Source organism: Camarhynchus parvulus, chromosome 12 (assembly GCF_901933205.1).
Source record: "Camarhynchus parvulus chromosome 12, STF_HiC, whole genome shotgun sequence".
Lineage (NCBI taxonomy): Eukaryota > Metazoa > Chordata > Aves > Passeriformes > Thraupidae > Camarhynchus > Camarhynchus parvulus.
In genome coordinates, this window is record NC_044582.1 from 12,767,874 (window position 1) to 12,793,131 (window position 25,258).

At 40.7% G+C, this 25,258-nt stretch overlaps 1 protein-coding gene across 1 annotated transcript in view; it reads left to right on the forward strand.

Moving 5' to 3' along the window:
* Positions 1 to 25,258, forward strand: part of PTPRG (protein tyrosine phosphatase receptor type G) — a 392,464-nt gene that overhangs the window by 209,632 nt on the left and 157,574 nt on the right. Inside the window, exon 4 of the mRNA XM_030957087.1 lies at positions 5,001 to 5,149. Coding sequence (XP_030812947.1) covers positions 5,001 to 5,149 — 149 coding nt within the window. The remainder of the gene's footprint in view (positions 1 to 5,000; positions 5,150 to 25,258) is intronic.

The window sequence follows — 25,258 nt, forward strand, 5'->3', positions numbered from 1 at the left end:
ATCCAAAAGAATGCTGAGATGTAGGGCTCAGGGGGAAGGAGAGAGGAAGTCTTAGAAATTGGAAGATTTTAGAGAAGAAAGAGCAATAACTGCTCAGAGTAGTGGGGTCTTATTAATGTTTTTCTGGTATGATTATAGCACAGTGTTCTTCACTGAAGTGAATCCTTTTCTGCTCTGTCTGTTCTGGCTTTTAGAGAAAAAAGAGCAGACATGAGTACTGCTTATTTTTACCAAAACAGTTCAACGAAAGGTCAAGGTTGATTTATATGCAAAGCTGCATGCATTTGATTACTCTTTAATTCTAAAAACGTAAAAAGCAGAAATTATAAGGCCACCCTCTTCATTTGACAAGGTCAAGTATTTTTAGGGAATTGGATTAAACCACTAATTAATTCAATTTTATTTATTGGAAGTATATTTTTATCTTTATTAGCATCTGACATGCATCTCTATAGTGCTCTCTGTGCCATGTCCCCTGTCACAGGTGGGCTAGCTGGACCCAGGGCATGTACCTGCTCTGGAGTTGGTGGCTCAGCTGTGTACACAGTGTGACACCCATCAACTCCAGGCACTTCACATCTGAGCCATGGCCTGGAGTCCAGCAAGTGCCTCAGATCCAGCTCCAGCAGTTCAGGATCTTAGCAGCAGTTATTGCCCCTCAGATGAAATGGAGTGGCAGACTGTAGCTTGTTTTCCTTCACTACAAAGCAAATCCAGTTAACATAAACCACCACCAAGCATAGCTGGGGGTTTTGCTGCATTACTTGGGGTTTTTTCCCAGATTCACTGAGAAGTGCTCCTGCTTGCTTTGTAATCCTGACTTGGTTGCCCGTGGTAGCAGCATGAGGTTCAGGCAAGGTGGAATGCTATGGAAATTTGGTGCTTAATTAATCTACTCATGTTATGCACCCTGCCCTTTATGGTCAGAGAGGCTGTTTGTGGTAATCAGCAATAAATGTAATTAAAAAGACCTGAAAAAAGTGATGGTGCTATTCTTCTAAGAAGTATGTTAATGCTGTCCTTTACATGTAACAGTAACATTGCTGCACATACAGTAAGAAACCATGTTAGAATCATAGAATCATTTAGGTTAGAAAAGACATCTAAGAACATTGATTCCAGCCATTAACCCAACACTGCCAAAGATGCCACTAAACCATGTCCCTTAGTGCCACATCTACCCATTTTTTAAATACCTACAGGGATGGTGACTCCAGCACTTCCCTGGGCAGCCTCTTCCACTGCTTGCCAACCCTTTTGAAATTCTTTCTAGTATTCAATCTAAACCTCCCCTGGCAACACTGGAGGCCATTTCTTATTGTCCTGTCACTTGTTATCTGGGAGAAGAGACTGACCCCCACCTGGCTGCAACCTCATTTCAAGGAGTTGTAGAGACCAAGAAGATCCCCCCTGAGCCTCCTTTTGTCCAGGCTGAGCCCCCCCCACCTCCCTCAGCAGTTCCTTATCAAACTTGTGCTCCAGACCCATTCCTAGCTCTGTTGCCTTCTCTGAACACACTCTAGCCTCTCAATGTCCTTCTTGTAGTGAGGGGCCCAGAAGTGAGCCCAGTGCCAAGGGGACAGTCACTGCCCAGGTCTGCTGGCCACACTGTTGCTGGTACAAGCCAGAACCTTGTTCTATTGAACTGAAAAGTGTCAGCAGATTTTCTGGTCTTGGCACAGTTGGCAGTGAAAGCTGAAGCTTCAGTCTTCTCTGCTGGGTGATTTTAGCACTGCTGCTATATTTGATTTCCTCACCCATTGGGGTATGGATTTTTGCTGACAAGTTATTGCTTCTCAGAGCAACAGTAACTGTCACTTTTCCTGGTAACTTATGGCCTTTTACTGGTAAAGTGAAGACTCTTTTTTGCCTTGCTGTCAGCCCTGATTTCTTCTGCTGAGCTCCTAACTCCTCCCTTGTTTTATCAAGTCCCATTCCTTTTCTTGGTTTTCTGACCTTTTGAAGAAACTTGCCTGGCATTAATTTTTAAGGTGGTAAGTGGCAGAGCAGCAAACCAAATAGGATGTTTTGGCTTGTGGGTAGAAGATAGAGGCCGACTGTGCCATAAATCCCGATGCATTTTGGCAGCAGAGTCTTGGAGCAGATGGCCACACAAGACCTTCATATTGCAGACTGACAGAGACAGTAAACTAAATAACTGTTTAAGAAATGGTGATGGATGTAGAGGGCATTTCTCAGCAATTAATGTCTGGTTTAAAGAGACAGGGGTCCCTGGGAAAGCTAAAGGCCCTTAACCTTAATGATCATTAACTGGCAGGAAAAATGCTGCTTGGGTTATTGTATGGCTGTAGGACCTAGTAATTTTTTTTTAAATGATTGAACAATGAATTATTTTTAAGCTCTGAAAGGTAATTCTGTTTAGATTTGTTCTGCTCTTTCTTGTTTGTGTTCCCCTCTCTACCAGGTAAAGAGCAGACAATGTAGAGAAAAGAGTGTTTCGTTCAGAAAATATCAGTGGATTTTATAGGTCTCTGTCTTGACTAGAAGTGCTTTTGTGCACAATTACATTGGCAAAGGCACTAACATGGGTTCAATTTCTTCACTAGAGTAGCTGACCATAGTATTGAGTGATAGAGATCACTTGGAGGATATACACATTTCGTAGTTGTATTTGCATTAGTTGTGTTCATACAAAACTAAAATGAGGAGAATTCTGCTTAGAAAAACTTACTAAAATTTCTGCCAGAAATGTTGTTTAGTATCCTATGTAATATGCATCATTCTGCTTGGTCCTCACCATTAGAGCTGCTCTGCTAGGGCAGGGGAAGAGCTGCTTTGAGTCCAGGTTTATTCCTGCTCTCACAGAGGTGATGGGCATTCAACACCAGCCCTGAACCTGAAAATGACATCACACAATTGTGGTCTGGGTGGCTGCACCCCACTTTCTTTCGGTTTTTATCTCAATTATATAGTATTTTAAATTAGTGGGCTTTGGGGGTTGATTCCTTGCACTCTACAGAAATCCTGGGATAAAAGCAGTGGCTCCCAAAGTCCAGTAAAGTGATATTTGGTTGTTTTAGTCCTGAGTACCTGGGGTCACAGAAAAAGGAGGGAAGTTCCTGGCAGTAAGGGGATGCTGCTTAGCTGGGAAGGCGGTGGGAACATGTGTCATACAGCTCAGCAGTGTAAGAAATACTGTAAAATGAACAATTAGATGAACATTCCAGATTGTACATCCTCCTAATTATCCTTTTTAATTATTCATCTAAAACAAGTAAAATGACCCCTGACAGAGCCATAAATTATTTGGGAACTATCAAATATTTATTAGATGCAACTGAATCTCCACAGAGGTTTTTAACAGATACATGCAAATCTGCTTTGCTGAATTCCTCATCTCCTACAATTTCATCTATAGAATTTGTAACTAACTGATTGCATGAGACTTTTTCACCATTTAAAATACTGCTGAGCTCATTGAGAATTTTTTAAGGGAAGTAGAGAGCAGTGGTGCTTTCAGTCACTCATGTTTCAGGGAATTGGTGTAAGCAGACAGTGACTACCAGCAGTTCCCTGACTGACACAGGCACTATCCTATAGCCACTTCTGCACCACCCATCCTCCTCCACAAAGCATGCAAAGGGAGTGCAGAAAGAAGCAGAAATCATGGAAGAAAACAGCCCTGTGATTTTGCTGGCGCAGTTTAGAAACATCTGAACATCTCATGCAATTTAACATTAAGATGGTTTTGACACAAACCATTTAAAGTTGAGCTGTGTGGAAAAATTGCACCTGAGATGATGCTGCTGTAGGCCCCTGTCAGGGGAGGGCACAAAGCCTGGCCTGCAGCATTGAGTCACCAGCAGAGAAATAACTTTTATTTCACAAGTAGCTTTCTTTTGTTTTTTTTTCCAGCGGTGAATAAAATCCTCCTTCTTACATAACAAAATTGGATTTATATTAATGTTCCTGTTGTGATGACAGAGTTGGCTTAAGAACACAGAGAAATCCTTGTGGGTTTTGCTATTTTCATTAAAAAAGAAAAAAACAAATTTCCAAAATCAACCCCAAAACCTAAATTCTAGGATTCTAGGCACAGCAAGCACTGGTCTGCAATGACAGAAACAACATTCAAATTTTAGTTCTGTTTTTGTGAAGGATGAGAAGAAATAATTTTGTGGGGAGCAGTTTTTAGGAATGGTATGTATTAAAACCAGGAGATGCTGGAAAGAAAGGGGATATTGTAGTGAGAGTAGCAGAAAGGAATTTTTTGAAAGCTGGAATCAGTTCTTGGTTGGACCACAGGCCTCCCCTGGCAACATGTACCAGCTTCCACCATATGATTCTGCCCTCTGTTTGGACCTACGGCTTTTATTGTTACATAAAATACAAAGGCCTTTGGAAGTGAAAAGGGAATACAAAGAAGATCTTTCTGACCCTCATTGAATCCCGTAATAATAATATCAGAGTTACTGTAATAAAACACAGTTTTGGGACATGAGGATGTCTCATGACTGGGTCTCCAAAATGTTATTGTGACTCTCCCTATTTTACAGAGGGGAGGAGCAGGGAGGCTTAGGAAAGAACCCAGCATGTCCAGCAGTAGAGGTGGGACAGGGCACAGAGTCCCCACCAACAAAAAAGAGGAAATCCAAAAAACAGGAGACCCATTCTTTTCTTGTCATCTACAGACCTTGAGAGGTTTATAAGGGCAGGGACCATGGTCAGCCATTACCCTCTGGAACCACATTAAACAGGTTTTGATGTAGTTTCCATTTAAATTTTAATCAAAGTCCAATAAGGAGGGCAAAATGTCCTTGAGAAATTTGGACTTTGGGGTTTTCTGTAGTCTGTGTAACTTCATATTCGCTTCCAGAATTAGCCAACATTACTTGCAGACCGGATTTTTAACAATCCCGATAAAGAGGAAAATGATGAGCCAACATTTTACATGCATTAGGAGAAGTATTCTGATATAATGAGCAAAAAAGTGTTTCAGAAGAACTATGCTGAGTTTCTTTCTTGTTCTGTGTGTGCAGTTGCTATCCTGTTGAAGGACGATTATTTTGTCAGTGGTGCCGGGTTACCAGGCAGATTCAAGGCAGAGAAAGTGGAGTTTCACTGGGGCCAAAGCAACGGATCGGCTGGCTCTGAACACAGCATCAACGGCAAGAGATTCCCCGTTGAGGTGAGTGGAGAGACATGTGCTTGTGTTCTCAGAGAAAACAAAATCAGAAGGTACTGCTGTAGTCCGGGGCACATGTGAACTAGGGCAGTGTTTCTCTCAGTGAATGTATCACTTTGCAGGCTCTTCCGGCCCTCACAGCACTCTATCCATCATCTCTCATGTGCTTCTGCAATGTCAGCTCCAAGCTCTGCTTTGCTGGCCTTGCCAGCTCTCATGTCCCATGGGTTGAGTTGCAAACAGCCACTTTTCTCGTTTGTCCCATAAGCTTTCCATGTGTGGGAGGATCTGCTTACAAATATCTGCTGAGTGACCTCGTTGTCCTCCAAACTTTTCCTTTCCCATGACGCTTTCAAAGAAATAGCAGCAGTTTGGGAGCCATCGTGCTGAGACCACTGTCTGTCAGCAGAATTGCCTTCTTGCCCACACACAGGACCTGACCTCTGCCTGGGTTCAGCTGCTGTCCCCTGCCTGGCATTAACAGGACCTCTCCATAGATCCATGCAAACACCTCTGTGTTTGCTCTGCCTGTGCTGGAGCCAGCTGGGCCCGAGCCAGCCCCAGCCAAGAGCGGCCCAGCTATCCCAGGAGTGAGGCCTGGCCTCGGGCACAGCGCCCTGAGAACACAGCCCTGCTCCAAGCCAGGGCCAGGCACCTGTGTGAGTGACTGTGGGGACATGCCTTCAGATGGGCTCAGAGACAGGGCCAGGCACCTATGTGCATTGACTGTGGGGATATGGCTTCAGATGGGCTCAGGGCCAGGCACCTGAGTGCAGTGAGTGCAGGGATGTGCCTTTGGAGGGCCCTGAGTGCAGGCACTCTCAGGGAGCTGGGTGCTCTTGGGTCTTGGTTTGTGAGCAATAGCCCCAGGTTGCTCTTTCGTCACTGCAGTGTTTTCTGTGTCAACAGAATTTGTTGATAGTTTTCACTCGATACCCAAGGTTTTGCATGGTGAGATAAACAAGAGGTTATCTGGGATTACCTTTGCCTGTGAGTAAGCAGATATGCAGTTCCCAAGTGGATCCTGAGCAGGTTGCAGGGAGCTGCGCTTGCTTTCCCAGAAAATTCATGGGTGAGCACAAGTGGTGGTCTTGGGACTTGATTCACCCCCCAGCTTGCCATAATTCATCACACGAGGTTTTAGCCAAGTCACGTTTATCAGGAGCTGGGAGGAGGCTTCCAAAGCTCAAAGGGAGGTTGTCATAGACTGGTGCATTATCAAAACCTCCAATTTTCATCTGCATGTTCAAACTGCCCCATCACACAAGAATTAGAAGCTGTTTTTTGTATCCCAATTGTGTACCTGTATGTTAGATTTTCTGAGAGGCAGAGATTTTATTTTTGTCTTCTTTTTAATGAGCTTTTCCATTATCATCTCCTTGATGTAGCTGTGCTTTCTCACAAGGGGCCACCCCTGAGCAGATGGAGCAAAAGCTCAAACACTGTCATGCTGCCCTGTCTGTCTCAGTTGGCAGTACTGGTGTTTGTAAACCTCAGGATGATGCACTCAGGAAATCTATAGAGCAAATCAACTCCTCTTCTGAAATTTGGGGAGTGGAGGGGGTGAGAAAGCCTGGGCCTTCTTGTTTGTGTCAAAAATAGTATTTCTACTTCAGAAAAGCTTTCTTAGGATTCCAAGGCTATTTGATGGTGGCTTGATGAATGGAAGCTCTTGTACTGTGGAAATGAGCATATTTCTAAGAAATCATTTTCTTATGTTGTAAATGTTCTTAATTTCAGTTGTTTAGAATATTAACTTGAAAACTGGGGGGAGACTGCTGGATCGGATAGGTTTAGTGTTAATCCTAATGATTTCTAAGTGATTTGTGTTTGTTGCAATGACATGCACCTCTGGCCTTCCTTGATATGATGACATTAGCGGAATTCCCACAGCCATTCCCTTACTTTTTTTTTTTAAGGAAGAACAGTTTCCAAATCAAGCCTTTCCCTATTGTGATGCTATCTACTTCCTACACAAGAATTCTGATTTTCAATCATGTGGTGCAAAGGATTTCTGTGGGTGGATTTTGGAGGGTCCAATATGTCTAAGGTGATAAAATTGAGTCCTTATTGATGATAGATGCAAAATCTGTCTAAATAGTTGGGATTAGACTTCTCAAACAGTAACTGTACATGTATTCTCAGTGGGGCTTTTCATTTGTAATGCTAATTGTGGTGCAGCTTGCAACTGTCTGATGCAACCCCAATTGCCTGATGCTGGGAGGTCTGTGCCAAAAGCACACTATTTCATTTGAGAAGTAGCATTTCTAGGGAGGCTGTGGAATGGATAAACCAAAATTCTATCCTACAGAAAGCAAAGCCTAAACCATTCTGATTCTTCTGAGCCCATGGACACAGGAAAAGCTTACAGCATTGTGCAGGTTTTGACATTCCAGGTCTGCAGCAGTTAGAGTGGCAATGCAGCTGAAAGGAAATGTTTTCTGAGTCTTTATTTTGCAACCAGATGTGGACTATGCAAAACCCATTAGTTCCAAAGCACATCCCAAGGGAACACAGATAGATCAGCTTCATCCATAGAATGAGATCTGTGCACATTAAGTTTAGAAGTTTTTTCCTCTGGGAAACAAAGCGCTTGCTGGTAGTCTTTTTTCTTGAAGAGGATACAGAAACTAATTAGAAATGTCAGATCTAATACAGAGCATTATTGTTTGACCATGTTGTTTGGTCTTTATTATTACAACTAATGTGTCAGATGGTAAGGCTGTCTACGTTAATTGGTTTCCTTCATTGAAGCCCATCTGGATCATATTTTTTTATGATTTATATGTTAAATTAGTTAGTAAGATATATGAGAACATCCTTTTGTTTCCTGCTTTAAAGGCATGTTGGATCAAAGGCGTATTATCTTGCAGTACTTTAATGTAGCATATTGTGACTTCTTTTTAAACTATGGCACATGTAATGGTATTCTTTCGCTATGTGGTCTTGATTGCTTATTTATTGATTAGATTTTCCTTAGTGATACTTGATCTTTATGAAGCCATTATGAGTTTGGCTTTCTCTGAAGCAGCATTCATGATCAGAGATGTCCATGTGCTTCAAACTTCCACGTACATCCAAATTGATACCAGGCCTGGCCAGCATTCACTAGAAACTTCTTTTTCGCCTCTTTCTTGCCACTTTGCAAGCAATATCTGGGTGAGGCCAGGAAGTAGTGCTGTGATGCTGCATTAAAGTGATACCATTAATGTATTGCTGTGTGAGTGGAGTGTGAATCCTAATGAGGACATGGGCTCTGTGCCAGTTTAGAAAAAGGCTCTCTCTTTTTTTTTTTTTCTTAGAGTTAAAAGTTTTTAATGTTGCATTTTCTAAATTTTAATGAATTGCTGACTCCTTTGTATTTTGTTATTGTTCTTCTCCACTATAATTCCTCAGGTTATTTTTTTCTTTCTGAAACCGCAGCAATATAAGTGGACGTGCAAATGCTAGAAACCACTTAAGTGGAAAAGTGACAAAATTAAAATAAAGAAGATGAGCTTCCCTCAGGCCAGGAGAGAACCCGGGTTTCCCTCATTAGAGCCAAGAGGAGTAATTGCAGCACTTTAATCTCCCGTGCCACCAAACTGGTTCCCAGCAGCAGGCAGGGCTCACTGTGCTGGCTGGCTGCTCCGAGGGAAACCCAATGCTTAATATTTCATAGCAGGTGAGGAGCTGACATGGCAGTGCTCTGTGTGCTGCTGGAGTGAGGTACCACCATCCCAGCATAACCACGGGGTTATTTTTTAAATTTTTTCTTAGCTGCCTCGTAGTAATTTTTATGCAAAATGCCGCTTATTTCTGTGAAGAGCAGAAATCAGAAGAGTGATTTTAATCATGGCTGTGTTAATTTGATGTGAGCTTTGGCTGTTTATGAGCGTTCTCTTTAATGGTGCTAATTGTCAGTTATAATGTGAACACCATTATACAGTACTATACAGTAATTTATTTACTAAATGAGTATCTTATTCCAAGGACCATACTGCAATATGCCATAGAGACCTCATCCTTTTACTCTTACATGAGCAAACTTGCATGTTTAGGCTAAATTGCTTCTGAAAGAGCAATGTGATTTTATACCCACAAGTACCAACATGCACATTTTTGGAAATCTCAAGTTCTTTTCCATTAATTTAGAAAAAAACAACCAAAACCATAACAAAAAAAAAAAAAGGCAAAAAAAAAGCCAACTCACAACCAAACAAAACAACCAACCAAACAAAACAACCAAAGAAACCACCACCCTCACAAACCATCCTGGCAGAAAATGAAGAGCTGACAGCCTCTTATGTCAATTAACATGCTTTTACATTATGTTTATCTATTCACCTTATTAAATTATTATTACAAAACAATCATTTGCATTAACAATTCTTGCTGCTCTTCAAGTGTGTTTATTAGAAGACTTTCCAGGTTCAAATGGGGTCTTTGTTCTTGCTACTTCTTTGATTTTCTTCCTTCTCTCTTTGAATCTACATACTGACATCTGTGTGGTCTAGATCTACAATTAGTTGCTCTAATTTGAATGCTCAGATAACCTTGCCAGAGTTTATCATTGTGTACTGTTCTACCTCTCATTATATTACTTAAATTCTGATAGTTTTTATTATCACAGGCTGATGACAATCAGTGTCATAAAAGTAGAAGACATGAGTGGTATTCAGTGCACAAAAACCTTTACTACTAAGAATAATAAGAATAGAATAAACTAAGATTAGTTACTCAGTTTACTAGGTTGGGTGGTTTTTTTGTTTTATCCTGAATATTAAGACTTTCTATCACACCTGGAATCACCTACAGTATACATCCAACCTTCTGTCCACCTATGAATGGCAGGGAATATTTACTTTGTAATGTTAGAAATGGGACCATTTCTGTTCTGTAATTTTACTGTTGGTGCAGCTGTGAGTCTGTTTAGATTTGCACACACTTTGTGACATTTAAATGATGAACATACCACAGCATGTTCTCTTCCTATACAAGAGAGAACTAACACCCTGTATTGCAGCTGGGTTTATTATTTCTGGCATCCAGCATATCTGGTAATTGTAATTTTGCAAAGATCTCTGGTGCTGATTTCAAGCACAAGTAAAGATTAATTATGAAACAGGGAGCCAGTGTTGGGTTTATTTCCTTATATTTTGTTTACTTGTTGCTCTTCAAATTTCCATACCTCCATCTGGCAGGATGTAGCAAAGTAGAAGTCAAAAAATTATAGGGGGACCTAAAGAGGACCATTGGGAATATATCACAGTGAGATACTATGACTGTCTGAAGTAATTTTAGTGCAATATTCTCTCCAAGGACCAAATCCATACCTATAAAGGGATACTTAGAGCTCCCAGCAACTTTGATGGGAGATGTGCTGGTGGAACTCTGGTTGAGGATCTGGCTCCATGCTCATGCTGTCTGTGCTGTAGAGTGTCCAGGGAATTTAGCATGCTCTGCTTATTCCATCTGCATTTCTTACAGCACCTCTTACTTAATCATTCAGACAAGGAAATGGCTTGGGGATTTTCACATTTAATTTCATTTTCTTCAAAATGACACTTAGCATGGGGGGTTTTTTGGTTTTCTTACAGTCTTCTCTCTCCCCTTTCCCTACAGTCTTCAAGGGTCCAGATAGCCATAAAATACTCTAAACATACAATGTGCTAAAAAGCCACATCTGTGTCTCAGTCTTATCTAAAAAGCCAAATCTACATCTCTGTCTTATCTCCAGTAAAGTAAGATTTTATTCCAAGTCTCTAGCCTTTACTCCTTTTTGCTCTTCACTGCTTTTAAATCTTGTTCAAGTTTCTCATTGTCAGGAAAGCAGTGTGTCATCATTTTGAAAACATAAAATGGATGGATATATTGAACACATGGCTGAGTTTCTGTCTTGTTTCACTGTGAGTAGTGGAAATTAAACACCATCTTATCACCGTCTGGTTTACTGTTTTATTTTCCTTAGTGTAGCTGCTGCACTGCCTCCTCTCAGTTGTCTTTAGTGTCTCCCATATACTGACAGAAGAGTCAGTTGAGACTTTAATTAATGACTTTATTGTAATCAAGGTTCCATTTTAGTGCAGAATGCTCCATCTTATAGTAGTGAAATATTTAGTCTCCATCTGGCTGATCTTTTCTGTGAATGTCCCATGATAATTAAGAAGAAACAGGAGAGGATGGTCTGAAATTAAATATGTTTAGTGGAGGGGTTAGTGTATCCTGGGACTGTTCGTGTAGAGACTCGGACAAAATTTAAGAACAGAACAGCAGTTTGGTTTTATGGCTGCATCTTCCTGCTGTCTGCCAGGCCCCAGTAATTTCTAGACTGAATTACAAATGTTATAAATGCATCCGGAGTTTTATTTTGAAGTAACTATCCAGTAGCATGAATCAGAGATAACCCTTTTCATTGTGGCTGGGAATGTCCTGCTTTCCCCAAAGGATTTTGACTGACTTGTTGAAAAGGTCAGAGGCAGTAGCACTACACTGCAATTACAGTATGTTAATGATGAGCTAAGAGTTCTACATTCTTCTTAACATAAGTCCCTGATTTTCTACATGATTAATTGGAATCTGAAAAGACTGACAAGGAGAAGGAGGATCAGATGGGGTGAAAATAAGAGATAAGAGGCTGACAGCCAGCTCTTGTTGTAAAGGAGAGTTATTTTGAATAGGAGAAAAAATCAATACAAAGGTTGGAGGATTTTACAGAGTTGTAAGAGCTACTTTAATGAAAGGTAGCAGATTCAATAGGATTGTTACTTGAAATGTAGGATTGTCTGAGTCAGAAAAATGGGACTGTCTCTCCCCAGCTGTAAACGTGAGCTCCGCATGCTGAGCTTCCTGTGTACTTAGTCCACTGGATTTACTGGCATTTGCTCTGGGCACTCAGTATGATGAAAAAAGGGGGAAAAATATGTAGGGGAGCTTACTAAATTCTGTTCTTCTGGAAAAGTTACTTGATTTTGGGAGGAGAAGGAAGAGGACAGCAGGTGGTAGCTCTTTCTGCTGCTTCAGCGTGTTAGGTATCTGCCATGTGAGTATCTAGCAGTCTCCCTCAAGGAAAAGGGGTTCATTATGAGGAGGTGGCTTCATTTGGCCCTGACTGTAATGAACAGCCAGGACTTTGGTCGACTTGAAAGGATGTTTAGCATGAACTGTTCTCTTACACATTCATGTCAGCATCCTTTCCCCAGCAGTGATGGTGAGAGGTGGGTGCAGGTAGGGAGGCTGTGCACCCAGGTTAGAGGTGAGTTGAGGAGTCAGCTGAACCTCAACATCAAACACGCCTTGGACAGAAGCACTTAGTGTGGGTAGAAAAGGGGGCTTCAGCAGTGCTGCAGAAGAAACTTGCTCCTGCAACTATTAAATGGGTTGTTTAATTACTCTCAGTAGAGATGGCAACTTCAGTCTCAAACAGGGAGCCAAGTTTTTGAGAATTGCTCGTAGCTTTTGAAGTTTGGGGACTTAAATGCCAGAAGGCAATTTTGTCAGCTTGCAGTGCATGGCCATGAAGCATGTGAGGCTTGCAGGGATGGGAGCTGCAGATTCCTCAGGTGTGTCTGGGCTATGGGCTCTGAGCCCTAGAACAGGTGCACACTCTGTGCTGTGCCAGGCTGGCTGCCATCAGGGTCCTGGCATGTTGGTTAGGAACGTGTGAGGATTGATAAGTGCTCAGCACAGCCCCTTTCTATTGGGCAAGTCCAACAGTCTTTGGGATGTCTTCCCCTGGAGATGTGTGACCTTCATGATTATCCCAATAGGCTCTCTGGAAATAACAAAGAGGGATAATACTTAGGGGTGTGAAGGACAAAAGAAACATTGCACAAATATGTTGCAACAAAACCTTAATGTGGTTAATGGGCTGGTTGGTAGCTGTCAGAAAGGATTTCCTGTGGAAGCCATTTCGCTGGGACTCAAGCAATCAGAATAGATTTCACTAATGTTAATCATGATTTAAAGCAGCAAGCAAGAAATTATTTAAATTTTCTATTATACTGGTGCTTTACTGATTGCATTTTACTTCTTTTGGGTTTTGTTTGGGGTTTTTTTCCTGAAGAATTCTAAACAGTTGCTATAATTTTGTGCCAAGAGAATAAATTACGTAGACATGTTTTTTGCTGTGAAAAAATTCAGTACATTTATTCAGACACTTCTTTTTTGTCATTTTATCACGTGTTAAAGAACTGCATTTTAAGGGATGACTACCAAAAGCTAGTGTAAACCAGAAAGGGAGATGTATCTTCTTGTCTGGTTATCTGTGTATCCAGAAAGGTTTTTCATTAGAACTGATTTTCCAGTGCAGGTCACCAAAAGGCTTTTTAATTCTAAGGGGGAGCAGGCTGTGAAATATATTCATTGTGGACTTTGCTAATCAGTAGTACCATAGTTACCTTCTTGCCCTTCCACCTGAATCCCTTAGAAGTTTCTTATATTGAATCTAAAAGTTCTTTGGGATAAAGAATATCTCTTTGGTGGTTTTGTGCAGCACCTACCCCAGAGGAATTCCTGCACTGGGGTGCAGCAATCTGAGCTTAATCCTTGTTATTTTCCCAGTTCAATGACACTGTATTTCCTGACAGGATGGGAGGGGTAACTAAAGTAGAAAAAGATCTAAAATACAGCTAGAATTTACTGTCTGGTGGAAATGAAATAAAAATCAAGTAGCTGAAAACAAGGAAAAAAATGTATGTGTTTGCTCATGCTTTGAGACACTCATCTTTCCATACAGAAAAAATAAATTGGTGAAAATTGTTGTATCCCTGAATATGTGTTCTCTTGCTTCCTGTTTCTCTATGTGGCTTAATAAGAAACATTCTTTCTTCCCTAAATAGTTGAGCTTTCCATCACATTCTATGAAAGGCCCGTAATGCCCTTTTCTGTCAATGTCCCATCTAGGCTGTCTGCATAAGGGGCTTTGCTTTATCCTCTGGATTCAGAGAGGAGGCAAAGTGGGTATTTCCAGGAAATGCCTCCATCTACTCTCAGTGTTCACTGCCTTAGTTGGCATATTCCACAAAGACACTTGGCTATTGTTGGTCATTGACCAGTCAGTAAGGTTTTCTTAATAAAACATAGCTCTGATCTACACATGTGTAAGAAATTCAAATTTAGGCTTCCCACTGGAGCTAGAAATACCATTACCATTAGTTTGTTAATGGTTTCTTCAAGCACAGAAAATGGCACCTGGTCTGCCAAAAGAGCATTAGTTTCTTCAGATGGGATTGTTAATTGTCCAGGAAAAGAAGATTGAGAGTGTTTCCCTACTAAATTAGGGATGAATCATTCTTCTCTGGGACTGGGGGCAGATTTGACTTTTTTACAGACTCTTGAGGACCAAATGTAGGGTGGAGAAGCAAATTTGCTCACCCCAAGTGGTGAATGTAATTTGAGAAATAAAAATATGCATTAGTACAACATCTCTCACACATTTGTTATGAAAGGGAGAGAGAAATCGTAGAGATTTGATAGTGCCATAAATGGATGAAATGTCTTTAATTTTGTAATTTTTGCCCTTACATACATTTTTACTGCTTTCTATGTTTTGAAGTTCAGAACTGCAATAGTGTTTGTGTTCGCTCTTTACCTTAACCAGATCACTGTAAGGGTGATTTTAGTTAATTTTTATATCTACATAAAGTCCTTTCATTCCTTCATGGCAGTAGTGCCTACAAATAAGAAAAATTCAATACTCAATGCCTGCATGCAGTGCTCAAGGGGTTTTCAAAGAGTAGAAGGTTTAGCTTTTTTAAATGCAAAACTACCCTCAGATGAGTATTCAAAATTGCAAAATTCATTTGAAAAGAAGAGGAAAGCCTCTTTTTCTTCATTTCTCATCAACTGTGGTTGAGTGGGGAATTCTGTGCTCCTTGCTCTGTGGTTTGTGTCCTCCCAGGGCAGGCTAGTGCTCTTGAGGGAGAGGGTGGCTAGCTGGGAGTTGAGTGACACATTTGATCCTGAGGTGGCATGTTCCAGACAGGATGATAATATCTCTTAAGAAAAAAAAATTGTCATTACATCCAGTTCAAAATAGGAGATGGGCAATAACGGGACAATTTTGAAAAAGATTCATTTGAAATTCTTTGCTTGAGAGCTCTTTTTCTGTTTGGGAGGCAGGAATGTGAGCACTCACTTAATGAGCTACATTCAAAAGATAAAATTTCAAGAGAGTAAAAGTAAAACTGAGTATTTCCTGAACATAAATTGAGTCACCCATCCTCAAATCCATAGTTACGTTCTTCTCTTCAACCTCATCTAATATTCCCCTTGCTTGCTGTTTAACTAGGAAAAATGCAAATACCTGAAGCAGAGACCTTTGTACACGCCAGTCACTGATGTTAAAGCATGAGCTCTTTACTCAGTGATGCTGGAAGCTACAGGCTGTTGTTGCTGGAATACCATTTCTGAAAGCCTGGTAGCCCTCCCACTGAACCATATGGTGATTTATCAGACAGTTTAGCAGTAGCAAGACCAAGACCCAAGCTGGTCAAGTCTGAAAATGCATATTCCTTATGTTGCTCCTGATAAAATGTTTCTGTTCTGTTCCTTTCGTAGCATTGTGAATGCGTGCGTTGAGCTGTGCGTCCCCTGGAAGGGAATTGCTGCATTTCCAGGGTATGGGATTACAGTGTTACAAGTTGGTCCTTCAAGAAACTGAAATCATCAGTTTCTGGATTCTTGCAGCTCAAATGGCTGTTGTATTGGTCCATTTTAGAGAAAAGAAATATGAAATATATGAAAGCTCAGATGCAGCTCTCATGAGACGATGTCAGAGGAAATTAATGTTTTCTGTAGAAAAAGAGCAAGCTCTCATTTCAAAGAAAGCTTCCTAGCAAACTGTTTTGGTTTGCTTAACACTTGCCACACATGATCTGTGACATAATATTGCTGCATTATTAGCAGAGTTAGTTCAGATATTTTCCCATCATACTTAAGTGAGGCAGCAGTGGAAAGCATGCTGGTAATGCTACAAGGAATAATTTGGCAGCAGTCAGAAGCTGGAACTGAAAAAAAGGCAGTAGGAGAGAAATAATTAGTAAGGATAATTGTCAGGCCTTGACATCCTGGTGTGTCTTTCTAGCAGTGAATGGATTCACCTGACACCCAGAGATAGCCATCTGATAATGGCACTCATAAAATCAATACATCAATACTTTATCCTTGAAACAATATTTAAAGTCTGTTCTTAGATTCATTTCTTTACTTCTATAAAGTTATAGCAATCTGGGATTTGAGATAATGCATTAATTACAGCCTTATTGGACCTTCTTCATTTGCTGTATTTTAATGCATCTATGGTGATTGCTGAAGAAAGATGCCTAGTGAGCTTAATCTGCTTATGCTTTAAAAAGAAAGGATGCTGAGAAGATTAAAATGGGGCCTCATACTGAACAGGTTTAAGAGTTCGCAGTGCTCACAGTGGCAGGGAGTTTTATACAAGAATTATTTCAAATTTAGAGCTTCCCTGATGCTGGCTCTGCTGACCTCATGGAGAGGGGAGGAGCAGGAGCTGGGCACAGCTGAGATTTTTCTTTTGTAGATTGAGATTGTGCACAGGCTGTAATAATGTCAAATTGTTGCTGGGTTAAACATGATGCTGCTTCTTTCTGTTAATGTTTCCTGCTGGTCCACATCTTTTCTCATTGCAGAGAACTATTTGTGGGATTGTAATGTGCATCCCAGGACCCAGAAATAGTGTGTGCATGGTTGAAATAATGCCCATGCAAATAATACTGTAGATAAGTATTACAAGAGATTTAGGTCTGCTTCTCTTAGTGTACTTATCAGATTTCCCCAACTGCATGTGTGTTGGATGGATTGAAATGGACTGGAATTTTTATTTTTGATGACGTCTGCTGTGAAGGACAGGAGACGCTCAACAGGACAACATCCCTTCCCTGACTGCACCACATATATGTGCCATCTCTAGCAAGGCAGAAGCTTCTGTTGAAAGCAACCTATTTATCTAACAACATCAACAAAAAATCATTTCTATGATAAAGGCTGTAAAGATCAGTGGCTGCCCTCTGTGTGCCTGAGAGGAATTATTTGTACCTCTGCCTTCTATTATTGACGGGCGCTTCATTGCAGGGCCGTTGCTGTCCCCGCTGTGCCACCACTGGCTTCACTGGCAGGTGGAAAATCCAGCACTTTCATAACCAGTGGGTTTTCTTCGTTTTAAGAAGATTATGGCATGAAAGATGGAAGAGGAGATCAGAACTGGCAGGAAGCTGTGATTTGAATAGGACCTTCAATTTGACACATGTTATGTCCTTAAGAGAGGAGTCAGTTCCTGGTTTTGTTGACAGGTGTGGCGACAGCTTTGAGGGATGACAGGCACTTCGCTGAATCACTAAATTGATCTGATAATCAGTAACTGAGTTTGCTAAGAGCAGGTACTACGTGCGTTCTTTGGGGCTTGGTTAACTTAGTGACAGCCTGTTTTAAATATGCTAGGAGGCCGTAGTTTATTTTTCCTTTCTTTTCTGAGCAGAACCCCACTTAGAGCCAAATAAAAGAAGCCATTTCTCCTCTTTGGCTCTAAAACCAACCTGGAGATAACCAGACCTTGCTTTTACAAAGAAGATCTCCATTTTCTCCAGATAGTAGTGACCATCATCAGCCACAAGTGTTTGTCCTCTCAATGTGGCTACAGCCTTTCACCTCCCCTGCCTTCCCTAGACAGAGGGCATCAGCTTTGCAGCGGCCTTTGACTTGCTTGGAGCCTTGATAGCAGCCTTGCTCCCATTTCCAGCTGCTCATTCCCAGCTAGCCTGGTAACCCATGGACTTTTTCTCCTTTGGAGCACAAAGAGGAGGTTATTCCTTTCCTTGGTGGCATGGTGGCCCTGCCCCATGCTAGAAGGGCAGGCAGGTGCCATGTCTTGAGGTGCAGACAGCAGTGACCGGAGGGGATCTCCCTCAGCTGTAACCTTTGGGCTGTCTATGAGCTCATGGCTGGATTTGCAGTTGCCTCCCCATTAGTTCTGCTATTTATCAAGTGGAAACTTGACACAGGGCAGGTTTGTCAAATTAAAATGTTCTGCCTCCAGCATCAGGCATATGGATTAGAGTTTATGTTGGTTTGTACCGGAGCTATTCAGAAGGGAGTTTTGCTTCAGGAGTTTTCCAAAGGCAATAGAATTTGTAAAACTTCAATATGGATTTGTTTTATGATGCCCCAGCAATGTCTGTATAGTTTACTTGGGTTCAGATAAAAACCATTTGTGGTCAAGGTAAATATTACAAATCAGAGATTTTTTTTTCTTATGTGCATTCATAGTTGTCCTTTCTTCTTAAGACATAAATTGAATTTGTGTTCTTCATACCATGATGTCTAAACGATTTCCTCTTCAACAAAGAGTACGTAACAAAGGTTAAAAATTATTTTTGCAATCCAAGCATTTAAGTATACATTACTATCTGTTTTAAGGATGGATAATCAATGTAAAAAATGATACTTCCGTGTATTCCTAATAGGTCACTGTGTAAATATCCATAATGGAATCGATCCCCTAGGTTATGGCAACCATTAGTACAGAAGGGGTTTCACAATTAATGTATCAGACATTTGTCTTTCCTACTTACATGCAAAATGATTATTTATTGATTATTTTCAATCCAGGTTAATGATGTTGAAGAGGTTTCAGTATCTCAATTTAAAGTACTTAAAGTGCGCTTCAACAGAAATATTATATGCCTTTCAAGAAGTTGCAACTAATATCTGATAAGTGATTTTCTTCTGCATTCTCTCTCATTTATATATACATACATATATATAATTCATAAAATAAGGATGTTTGCACACCTAGAAAATGTCAGTGCCATGTAATTGAATGGTCATGTGAAATGATTGTATTTTCCCTGTTACCTGAGAAGCATGTGTAAAACCAAACTGCATGGTGAAAGACTTGCTTGCATAAAACTCTTTGGCAATAACAGTGAGCAGAGGGAAGTATATTAAGAATGTGTAATAAGTGACTTAGGATCCTGTGTCCCATTTGGAAAGGGACCTGGCACATGGCTCTGGATAGTTTCAGGTCAATACATGGTGGCTTCCTCAGTTTCCAAAAGTCAAGCCCACAAGCATCAAAGTACTTGTCAGTCCAGGAAGAGCTTGTTCTTTGCTCCTAGCCCCATTGGTTTGTGTCTGTGTAAATACCCTGCTGTCTTGTAGAAGGAGGTCTCTAAAAAGAGAAAGATGTCTGCCAGGCAGCCTGTCCAACGACAGTCAGAAGGGACGAAGGACTGGCCAGTTGAGGGAAGGACAGTCTGTTTTTTCTATTAAAAATGGTGGACATTTTCTTCCTCTGATGCACGATTCCAAAGAAACCAAGATCCAGAAAGTAAGTCCGTTTCAGTTCAGAAGGACGTTGAGCTGATGTGTTTGCCTCCACTTGCCCATGCACACAGGCAGGGGTGGAGGCTCAGTGGCAGCTTGGGGAGGTGGTGGCCTCACTGCAGAGCTGTGGATGTGGCGGGAATTCCCTGCTCCATTCTCAGGCAGAGCTGCATGTGGGCTCTGAGCCTAGGGCTGACATCTGCTTTGCAGTGAAACTCTGCACTGGAAGCTGACATCCACCCTCTGTGCTGCTTTAAATTCATATTCTCCTTGGAAAAAGAAATCTAATATTTCAGTGAAGATTTTATTTTTTTATTATTATTTTTTTATTTGTGACTCTTCTAGTCATTTTCCTGATTAAGTGTCAGCCCTTTTTCAATGAGTTTAAGCCTACTGACAGTAGACTGACTTTTCTTAATTATCTTTTCCAGACCCCTTTAAATTAGTCCCCCAGGGGTCTGTGAACCTCATATTGAAAATGACAGCTTTTATATTTCCTTACTAAATACATACAAAGAGTTGTCCAGGGATGCTGACACACATAAGATTGTTAATTCCCCCTGGAAAACAAAAGAATCTGATTTTAAGTGGCAATATATCTGAGAGACTGGGGCACAGTATGGAGGGAGAGGAGAATGGCCATCACATGTGGCCATGGCTTTGTCCATGCTGGAAAGAGTGTGGGAGGGGAAAAACCATTTGAAGCCACTGAACTCATGCATAAATGTATAGCTTTCAAATAGCTAATTTTTTATGTCATAAAAGAAAACTGGCTAGGGCTGGTTCCTTCTTTATAGCCCTGTCATAAAATCTGAAAAATGAGGTTTATAATTTATGGTCTGAAACCACCTTAACTATTGCAATACAAACAGCATCACTGTGCTGCAGTTTATTTCTAAAATGCCTCCGGTGAAAATATTGCAGTGCCATAATTAACTAATACCAAGATCCTGTTTGCTTCGCTTTCTCTGCTTTCCCCAGAATTATGCAGTTAGTATAAATCCTCAAGGCTTGGAAGATGGCTTCAGAATAATCTTACATCACCATGTCAGTTAAGACAATCACTAATAGTGTTTCTGTGGCTCATAGAGTCTGTCCCATCGCTGGTTGCATTTATAAGGAGTGAGTTACATAGTTTTTATCTGTGTCTATATGTGCATGCATGCGTCTGTGTCTACAAAAAAAAAAAAAGGAAGTAAAAAGAAGTGCAGAGGAGAACAGCGTGCCTGCTGTCTCCTAATTACTTTGTTTTTTGATATCTCAGCAACATTGATCTTTCAAAATGATCTCTTGCTGGTGGCATCAGTTTTATGGTGGAAAATATTCCTGAAATTCTGGCAATGATAAACTAATTACAGCCTATACATTTTTAATGATTTAATCTCCTGTCATATTCCTAGAGAGAAGTGATCCTGATTCCAAACAAATCTCCCATGCATGACCAAACACTCATCACAAAATGTATGGTTTTCATTAAACCCGGTTGTTAATAAAGGCTTAGGATTGTTTTGTTAAAATGGGGAGAGGTTGGGGAGTAAAAGCATGCTGAAAGATTGCTGTAATAATGCTGCAGTAAGCTCTTTGAATCACACAGAGTTCCCAGCAACATTCCACCGCCATGTGCCTCCCATTACAGAGAGCTCCTGACCATGTGTAATGCTGGAACCACCAGTGGCAGAGGGGTTCCCATGGGTGGTGCTTAGAAAGGTGCATTCATATTCCTTGGTCTGTGCCAGGAATCCAGGTTTGTGTCACTCACCCCCATCTCTGTTAGTGTCTAGGTTTAAGGATGATGATTAGTCCAGCAGTGGGTCAAAAAAACAGCTTCAAGAGATGCCCTTTTTTAAGGGTCTCTCTTTATTGAGGTCTCTGCTCTGTGCCTTGCTGTTACACAAGTGCACTTTATACCCTTGTGCCACTTTGGCTCAGTGCTGTGTGTCTTGGTGAGGATCTGCTTTTAAACTTTGCATAAAGACTAAAAGAAATGCACCTTGGCCTCTGACTGGGGTCAAGGGTGTTGCTGCAACGGGGGAACATAAAGTGATCATCTCCTTTACATCTGCTGGAGGGACTGGATCTGAAATGCCCTTCAGCAGCAGCTCCTGTAATTTAGCATCAGATCCAGAAGTAAAAGAGGGTCGTGGTTCTCTTGAGAGCACAGATGTAAGAGGTGTTGGAAAGATGACAGAGAAAAACAATTTAGAAATTTCTTTTACCTATGGGAGAAATGTCAAGTGCTTTCAGTGAGCTGTAAACATTCCTGCCATTTTTGCTCCCTTTCCCAGAGAGCTCTTTTGTTGATTTTAATGACTCCAATCTTTGGGAAGTCTGAAGATAAGAACAGCATTTAGAGAAGGCATTTAAAGCAAATTTTGGTATACCTGCACTGATTGTGTGTGTGGTGGTGCACTGGTAACAATCTGAGTCAGATGCACACACATTCACACAGCTAATAAAAAACAGGGCCTAGAATTACTCAGCCTAGAGAAGGGAACATGGGGAGGGTGAATTAAGGTTCCTGTGAACTTTTTGTGGATTTCCTGGCAGTGTGACGATGAAACTATTATTATGAACTAGAACTCCAATTTTATTAATGTTCTGAAGTATGGAAGGAAGCAACAAATCTGATTTAAGAGAAGACATTTGTCTTGGCAGTGTGATTTACTCCAGGGTTGTAAATTTGACATGATGGAGACTAAAATGTACTGAAACTTAAATTTCTCCCATATCTCACTCAAAGTCAAATGATTTAAATAGCAGAATATGAGAAATGACATGTATCCTTGGATGCAAATATATTTTTGGTGCTGAAGATTTTAATTTCACGTCTGAGGAAATTTATCAATTTGACAATGAAACTTTTAGGAAAACAAAGGTCAGAATTTCCAGGCATGGTACAGGGATGCCATGACAACTGCATCACTGTCTCCTGCAGTGAAGGTTTCCTGCCTGGTAACCTCCTGTAATGGGTCCAATAATGATAAAACAGGTACTATGGAAGGTGAAATCTGCTTTGCTGACACAGATCCTGCTAATGCTCCTGCCCTGCCATGCACACCATGCTTCTCTCTGGCACTGTGCCTGCCCTGTCTCCTGTGCTGTACAGACGTGTCCAGGACAAAATACTATGACATTTTAAAGTACAAGGTGTTAGCAAACCCAGGCATAGCTGGAGTGGGGGACTGAGTGAGTGTTGCAGGCAAAGGGCCCCCAGCACAATCCAGCATTGCTCCTGCCTGCTCTCGATTTGGGGGGAATTCATTGCTGGGATTTTGTCCTCTTAGGACCAGCTTGGGTAGATGGACCAAACCTTGGTCCCTGCTTTGGACTCTTCACTGTGGTTTTCCCCTCTGTTCAGTAATGCTTGCACTACTCTGAGGGTCACCAAACCCTTGGGATCCAGATTTACCCTCTGAAGGGATCCTGTCCTTCCACTGAGGATGAAGGGAAGTAATGGTGTTACTCCACTCCTCACTTTCATACATGTCAGAGGTGCCTGAAGTTTATTTTCAGGCTTTGACCTTTTGGTAGTCAGCAGAGAGATGCTTATCCCCTGATGAACATAAACTTAACCCAATGGCTATAAGATCAATCTCTCAGAGCTCTAATCCTCCTATTCATTTCCTGAGTAATGCCTTTTTAAAATCTCCATATTCTGGAAGTAAAAACCAGAGCTTAATATTTTTTTTACTATTTTTTAAGATAAACCGGTAACTTTTATGGCCTTACTCTGTGATTCCATGAAATGGGATTAATTTCTTAGCAGCAGTGGACCTGCTCTGTCAGTTCAATAAAAGTAATGTGGACAATTTCAGTCTATTACTTTTAAATTAACTCAGCCCATATGACTCTTCCTAATACACTGCCACCTTGTGAAAAACAGGGTTGCATTTTATTGATTCATGTGATAGATGAGAATATTAAGTGTTCCCTGGCAAACAGCACCCCAAACAACACGAGGCTCTTAGGCATGCCAGGACTGGGGAACTAATTATGCTGAGACAGAAGAGGTTATTTTACTCATATGCTGTAAAATGGAAAAAATATTAAAGTAACTTTATAGCTTAAAAAAGAAAAAAACCCAGCACTTCTCCTTCATCTCCCCCACAGCCTGGCTGTTATGTTTTTTCTTGCCATATTTTCAGTCAGTTTCTGAAAATGCAGAATTGAAGAAGGTCATTGGGGAGGGAATAAGAAAGAAACTGAAGCAGGGAAAAGCTCAAATCAGTGAAGGTACAAGGAAATGAAAAGAGGTCCTTGTAACATAGCACACCTGATGTGTATGTAGTAGCCTTGCTTCCACAAAGTCAGAGAGATGAACAGGTATTGCCCCTTCAGAGATCCAAACTTTTCAAAAAGTTGCTTGTTAAATTTTTACTTGGTGAAAAATGAAGTCTGAAAAAGCTGGTGTGGTGATCCTTTGAGGACATTCTAGAATAATTGTAATAATGCATTAAAATGTCACTAGGGGAAATGATTAATTGGAATTGCCTTCATTTTTCTCCTCCATTTGCTCGCATTCCTGTCCTTAGTTCCTCATACAAAAAATAAAAATAGTAACATCCAGTGCTAGCACTATATATACAGTCTTTTCTTACTGCACAGTGGCATACATGAAGCCTTGCTACTGACACTCGTGGAGTTGCATGTCTACTACTCCAATTGCTTTATTCATGTTTTGGCTTTCAGCATAAAAGCTAAAACACTGAAAACCACTGTAAAATTCTGGTCATGGCAATGACATTTACCATTCTTTAACAAAAAATATGGTGGGTTGTTTGCTGGCTGTGTTGGTTTGTTCTTTCCACAGCAGAGAACCTGATTTTCAGTTATTTTTCTCTCTTGTGCTCATTTCACAAGGACTATACCCAAGCCAGCACACTGTGCAAAGCAAAGATCAGTGGTAGAGGTGACTTTTGTTCTCTAGGCTCTAAAACACAAGCAAAGTGGGAGTAAATGGCAGACAGATGTAACAGGAGCAAGAGAAACTGAGAGCAGGAAGTTTATTTTCATGAACTCTTGCCTGTGCCTGGTGGTTCACTCCTCCAAATGATGAGCTTTAAAATAGGCTGCTGGGCCAGCATCCGAAACTTGACCTTGTGTGGGTGCACTTTCCCTCTGTGTGTTTTCCTACATAAATACTATGTGGTATTCAGGATGGGAATCTCATCCAGGTTTTTTTTTTTAAGTGTTTTTTTATTTCGTCGAAAGAACTCAAGGAGAGGAAAAAGGCAGCATGACAAATAAGTAAAATAAGTAATCTGATTGTTGCTTTAGGTATGTTTCTGCTCATTTTAGTTTGTTGTCATTCAGTTTGATTCACTGAACTGATTCAATTTTAATGGTTCACTTATGCATGCAACTACCTGGAAAAAAAGATTAAAAAATGCCCCTAAAGCAAATCTTACTGAAATTCTGGTCAAAAAAGGATCATAAATAAGCAGAAGTAAGAGCAAAATCTAAAACAATACGGCACACGTCAAGTAAAAGGAAAGTACAATATGTGAAGTGCAGAAAATAAACATGAGCTACAAAATAGAAGTTAAAAAATAGTACCTAAGGTAAAAAAATCAAATTCAATATGTTTTACAATTACACAGGAGAATGAGTTTCTTCAACCTTTAGATTCTTTCTTTATTCAGTTAATTTAAAGACAACAAGGCTGGAAGGGTATCTCTTCCAAGGCACCAGCAGTTTCGTAGAGCCCTTGCTGAACGCTGGAAAATTTAGCAAGGAAGAAAATTGCATATACTAAGAATATAACATGATGAATATGTTGTGTCACAT